The sequence below is a fragment of the Macrobrachium nipponense genome, chromosome 33, assembly GCF_015104395.2.
Source record: "Macrobrachium nipponense isolate FS-2020 chromosome 33, ASM1510439v2, whole genome shotgun sequence".
Classification (NCBI taxonomy): Eukaryota; Metazoa; Arthropoda; class Malacostraca; order Decapoda; family Palaemonidae; genus Macrobrachium; species Macrobrachium nipponense.
Genome location: NC_087219.1, coordinates 34,957,346 through 34,963,733, shown reverse-complemented (window position 1 = coordinate 34,963,733; position 6,388 = coordinate 34,957,346). Strand labels below are relative to the sequence as shown.

Below are 6,388 nucleotides of genomic sequence, written 5' to 3'. Positions count from 1 at the left end.
AATGAATGAAGTAATGTGTAGATAAACCAATCTATTAATAAAGACCAAGATTTTTGGCCTGTGTCTTGAGTTCCTTCTTCTCAACAGAGAAAGACAATTAGATTGTAGGCTTCTGGAAGTTATCACACATCTGATAAAAACAAATTCCTCTTATAATTGCAACTTGTAAAGGTTTCAGCCATAGAAATATTATCTCTGAATTTAAATATCCTTTCTAAATGGAAAACTTTCTTGAAGAACCAATGACTATGACATCAGATATTCTTACTATTTGTAGTTTAGTACGTGGATGCAATGTGCAGCTGTAAGGATGTGATAAGGGCCAATGATTGATCCTCCACATATTAGTTCAGGATTCTCTTTACTGAAAAGAAGTCCCACTTGCCAGGGATACTCGTGGGGCAGCGTCTCTTTTCCTCCAATAATTCTTTTCGTGTTCCTTTTCCCACAGGCTGAAGATGAAACAAGAGAGAAATGCAAATTTGACAAGGGAAGTTATAGAGATCTAATTCATACATAATTATTAAATTTATTTAGCCTCTGAGTCTTAACACTGTATGTCAAAATATTTTTTCTCTGAGTTAATAAAAGTTTTGGTATATTCTATAAATGAAAAGAATTATCTGTGGGTTACTGGAAGCCTTGTTTTTTATCATTGTATCTTCAAAATATTTTTACCATATGGTTTGTAAGAAACGTTAATACTACGAAAAAAGAGGAATATTTCACCACAGACGTACATGAAGCGAAAATAATATTGATAAGGCATTAAAACAAACAGAGAACACAAAAAGGAAACAAGTACAGAAATAACTTGACTTACAATTAGCGTAAATTCTGCAGTGGATGTTTCCATGATGAGACGGCAGTTTATTCTTAGCCAAAATCTTCAGAAAGTCTCCAGCTTGTTCATCCTTCAGGGAATGAGCTTCACTGCAAAGTCTACCAAAATAAACCTTAATTATAATAGATAATATGACCTCTAAACAACTGAGGTTGTTTAGAGGTCATATTATCTAAACAACTGAGGTTACCAATTACCCCAATTTTTCTTGGAGAACAACTACCTATTAAAATGGTAACCCCAATATACTGACATCGGTGGGTTTAAATCCTACTACGTTTGGCAGAAAGTTTCGTGAATTTTTCCGTTCCTATGGTCATCACAAGATATATATATATATATATATATATATATATATATATATATATATATATATATATATATAACATTATTCTATGATAATCGTTAGTGGTAAATGAAACACTGGCCTTAGTTACATAGGAAAAAAAGGCTCCTTCCAAACCACAATCCTCCTTGATTCAAGACCCGAATCTTTGCCGAGTTGAAAATTACCTTAAGGTCTTCTGTCCGTAACCAACCGTCACTTTTCCATTGCTGCAGTCGGACGAATTCCACAGAGACTTCATGTCACAGCTGAATACCAGAGATGAATAAGAAGAAGAAAGAGTTCTAGCACCGGAGATCTGAAATGACGAAACATCAGTGAAGGGAAGATTGAATGTTGTTCCAGATGAATTCTTAACTGAACCATCCTTTACTTTCGCTTTCCATATGAAATTCGTCTTCCTTTGGTTAAGTCAAATAAACACATTGGGACATTTTTTCAGGACTACAAGAAAAGATTCTCCTCAGAGTCTCACCTTGTATTCCACGTACTTCGAAACTTGTTGGTTCCCAAAAGTGAAGGAGAAGGTTGCAGTCTCACCAGGCTCCAATAGAACTGTTTCCTTGTCTAGGATCAGACAAGAAATGGTGTAAATCCTTGCTTTGCAAGACTCATGAGGAATATTTGTAAATATAGAACACGCCTCTATATTAAGGTAGCGTTTCTCTGTAGTACAATGATCAATAGTTTACAATACAAGTTTTATTATCACAAGTTTCCATATAAACTGAAAGATTAAACAGTTATTTGGGATACTTTTTCAATAATCAATATTGACAACTTTCTCCTTGTATCTTTACCACTAATTAATATTGTAGAGACCCAGCTTAAAAAAAATGAAAAACTTCTTCATTTCTGCTCCGCTTTTCTAACTATCCTGTGGATATAAACATAACTGTTTCTCTAGACTCACCATTATACCAAGTATCACGCCAGTTGTCCTCTGACCACGACTGATCTACAGAAGGAGCTTCTAAATTGCTCCCATATCCCACCCAATCCACATCATAGCCTTCTTCTGTCAAAGATTCCTGGTCCCATCTATTTTGTAACAAGCGAAAAGTTTAGAATCAATCTACATGCAATAAATGCTAATAGAAATATTTAAAACCTTTTGAGTTACGCTTTCAGAATTTGAACTTAATATGTTTTATGAAGTATAAGCATTTAGAATTACGGAAATGATAGAATTTACTTACCCTAAGCTCATGGATTCTGCCTGAAGTACCATCTAGAAAGTGATAGAAATGTTACTGACTTAATCTCTCTCTCTCTCTCTCTCTCTCTCTCTCTCTCTCTCTCTCTCTCTCTCTCTCTCTCTCTCTCTCTCTCTGCTTCTAAACTAGACGTTCAACGGAGAATAATTAAAATTTCCAAATAATGCGCAATGAACCAACAAAGATTTCAGATGAATTCCTGTCCACAGCAAAAGAACAGGTTGTTGTGTGTGTGTGTTGCAAAATGCATCTCTTGATAACTTACGAGGAATAGAAGACCCAGAATCTGGCTAAGGATATCCATGTTGAATGACAAAGTTGGTTCTTTCTAGACTAAACCAGTCTTGTCCTGGCACGGGCTCTTACTCTAGGGCAGCCCCTGAATGGAATGAAGACAATGGAAGAAGCGTTTCCTTAATCTGCTTTAGTTCAAGACGACTCCTCTTCTGCAGCAGCCACGGGTCTCCCAGGTCTATTTATCCGACGTCATCCATGGTGCCTTCCCTGTCCAGGTGTTCCTGTCTAATGAGGCTTCAGAGTGATGCAAAGACTGAAATGAAACTGCCACTAACTTCCATGAGTTAAGCATCCCAGTCTTTCATAGCCGAGCATTTTGTTCTCGTATTTTGCTACTAATTGACAAGGTTTTTCAATTCTGTGAATAAGGAAGTGTGAATGTTGTGAGATATGGAACTGAGAACCTCATCTCACCTGAGCAGCTTGTCACGAGGGGTCGATGACTCCACGTTAGTAAATACGTTCACACATACTGACAAGTAGCAGTCACACACATGAATATATATAAATGCAATATGTATCATCATTTTTTTGTTACAACAGTCGTCTAAATGTGACGTTTACTCGTTTAGACTTGCCATTGTCCAGCCCGGGTCGAACCACTTAATCCTAAAGTGCATTTGGAGAGTGAGGGAACCTTGCTCTGAGCTTTGAGTGGTATGGAACGCCCATTCAGTTGGGACTTGACTTCTCAACCTTTAGGTTACCATTATTTTTGACAGTATACATCAGGACAGGTGAATGTGAGAAATTATATTCAGAAAGTAGAACAGGATAGAAAATGACTAACTTGGGAAGAACAGTGCTGACTGCGTTAAATAACAATCTGTTGGATTGTGTACTCATTTGAAACTGTGAAATGTTTGAAAGCACGAGGAAAATTGTGCACGTAGTGTACGTGGGATTCAGTTGTACAAACTCTCGAGTAGTGTATCAGAGAATGATAAGACATTGACAAAGACGCTCGGAAACTCTAACCCTTTTGCTTTTACCTACCAAAATACCTTAGCCAAATCCATCATTAACGTCCAACAAAAGCCAATCCCACAAGACACAGGAGCGTATGAAATCCCTTGCCTTGACTGCATTCAATTTTGCATTGGCTTTACGGGAAAATCACTCCCACAGAGATCAATACAACATAACCGTTGAATTAGGTATGAACAACAGAGCTCGGCTATTTTTAACCACATAAATAACCATAATCACATGATAAACTGAAATTTGTCATATAATTTATAGCAGCCATTGTCGGTTCAAAAGCCAGATGGTAGAATCAGCTTTGATTGAAGAAAGAAACAATGAATATCTAAAAGGGTGTTTGGGATTAAGATATTTTAGATAAAATCTTCCTCCAACCAGCAATTAAGAAGATTAAAGAGATATTGTCAACTGGGGTGACTTAACAGCTGACCTGTGACCTGTTGATATAAATAATGCTTTTTCTGTAACTTTTCTCATTCCTCCCCTGCCTGAAGAGAGAGACGGTTTGGTCTCTGAAATATTTACTTTCTGCATTTTGGCATTTTCATGGCCTCCTTTCATTAGATGGAATTCTGTTGTAACATAATATATTTCACAGTCATGTATACATACATAGATATATATATATATATATATATATATATATATATATATATATATATATCTATATATATATTATATATTGCTACTTTCAAAACGCATATATCCCCTCTTTGACTGTATAAAATGTTATATATAATTTTGCAACATTTTTTCAGATTCCTAGATAGCTTAGAGATAGGATGTTTAAAATGTGTGTTCAGATTCTTCATAACATAATTTAAAAAGTATATATAACGTAATATGAAAAGAGAGAGATTTGCTTTGTCCATTCGAAACTAGGATTGTTTCCCTATTATGTCAACGCCTTGCAATAAGAGACCTCGAGATTAAGGGAGCTCGAGTCTTCGTTGTGTTTTTAAAAACATGTCAATCTTAATTATCGCTCGACCTCCGTCTTGATCGGGTACGTGTCTTTGTTGAACTGGTATGTACATGAATGTATACTTGTTTCATACACGTTCATCTTTGCCGAAAACCACGTACAGATTTCACATTTTGTCTGTAAAGTTGCATCACTTTCGAAGCTTCTAGAAAGAATTGTGTCCCAAAACGTTTTGTGTTATCTCCACTGTCCAGCTTTCGTAAGGCAGAGATTTCATTCGGGCTTAGATTCTCAAAGCATTTACATCTCTCTCTCTCTCTCTCTCTCTCTCTCTCTCTCTCTCTCTCTGCCTCGACATAATTGATGTTAATGTAACGTAAAATGGTCACTCGTAACTTGTAGATTTCAGATTTGATATTTCTTATAGTTTATTTAGTGTTATTTAGTGCTTTTTGTGGAATCTGAACAAACATTGTGTGTGTAACGGCGCCTGATTTTGTGAAAGTGTGAAACAAGCTGCAGCAAAGAAAGAAAATTGATATACCAAGAAGGTAAAGTGTGTTATATTTTTATTAGTTGCAACTAATATATAATGGTTACAATGGTTTGGTAAAAACTAATAACTATTGGTTAAGATGGTTTAGAGAACTAATAACTAATGGTTTCAATGGTTTGAATGAAAAGATTTACATTTTTACACATTGCAAATCTTTGTTTTGTGTTTGTTTCATTTGAAGTGCATTTATCCATTTTCTTATTGAAGTGTTTATTTTTGGTGCATTTATCCATTTTCTTATTGAAGTGTGTGTTTTTATTTTATATTCGAGTGATTAATACTTTTTGCAATTTTGGTATTTTCCACATTTTTCTGTGTTTTCATTTGCATTCACAATTTAATTAACTTCGTTATTTTCATTACTTAATCGTTGCACAGTTAATTAAATTTAACACTTGTGAATTAATTTGCATTTACTTAGAATTCTTTTCAAGTTTTATTGTTGTTTAGCACTTGTGAATTAATTTCCAAATTTCAATTATTGCCTAACACTTTTGAATTTTGATTGAATTAATTTCTTGAATTTTGTGATAAATTAATTTTGATTTAATTTTATTAAATTTAATTCAAGAATTAATTAAACTTTACTTTGTTTTCAAGTAACAATAATTTTCCCTGATATAGTGAATTTCACTTATAATTTTGAGTTTAATACTAAATTTTTGTATTTAAAATTTTTATAAGTGTTTTCTTTATTTTACACCAGTATTTAATTATATTTATGTTAGGTAGAAGCATGGAGTGGTAATTGATCTGTTTTCCTTCAATTTATTTGAAGTACTTAGACTTCTGAAGTCAGGGAAATACTTAGACTTTTAAAGTTGTTGATGGAGTGATGCCCTTTAATTAATTTAATTACTTACAAGATTACCTCACACTTGTTTTGATGAACTTAGTCTGATTTTCTGCAATACTGGTAAGTTGTTAAGGGATCACTGTTGCCTTTAGAGTATTCAGTCGTTTAGTACCTGTGATGAGGGTTCAGGTGTCTGAATGGTAAGTGTAGTAACCAGATACTTGGCACTTCGTCACATCTGCATAGGTAAAATTAGGTTCCCGGCACCACTACGCAAAGCAATCACACTTCCTTATTCGCAGACTTGAAAAACCTTGTCAATTAGTCGCAAAATAAGAGAACAAACTGCTCGGCTCTGCAAGAACGGAGTGCTTAACACTCGGAAGTTCGTAGCAGTTTTAGTTCAGTGTTTTGTATCCCTCT

General features: G+C 34.7%; 1 protein-coding gene across 3 annotated transcripts in view; it reads right to left on the bottom strand.

Annotated features, from left to right (window-relative positions):
* Positions 1–2,850, bottom strand: part of LOC135202729 (chymotrypsin-C-like) — a 5,960-nt gene extending 3,110 nt beyond the window's left edge. The window contains exons 1-7 of one of the 3 annotated variants that reach the window (XM_064232200.1): positions 2,673–2,850; positions 2,390–2,421; positions 2,104–2,231; positions 1,666–1,757; positions 1,358–1,488; positions 824–942; positions 269–452 (exon numbers count right to left, since the gene is read on the bottom strand). In XM_064232200.1, coding sequence (XP_064088270.1) covers positions 269–452; positions 824–942; positions 1,358–1,488; positions 1,666–1,757; positions 2,104–2,231; positions 2,390–2,421; positions 2,673–2,711 — 725 coding nt within the window. In that variant the 5' untranslated portion in view covers positions 2,712–2,850. Of the gene's footprint in view, positions 1–268; positions 453–823; positions 943–1,357; positions 1,489–1,665; positions 1,758–2,103; positions 2,232–2,389; positions 2,422–2,672 lie in introns of those variants that run through there. The other 2 variants (XM_064232201.1, XM_064232202.1) reach the window with 2 other exon arrangements.
* Between the last annotated feature and the right edge of the window lie 3,538 nt (positions 2,851–6,388).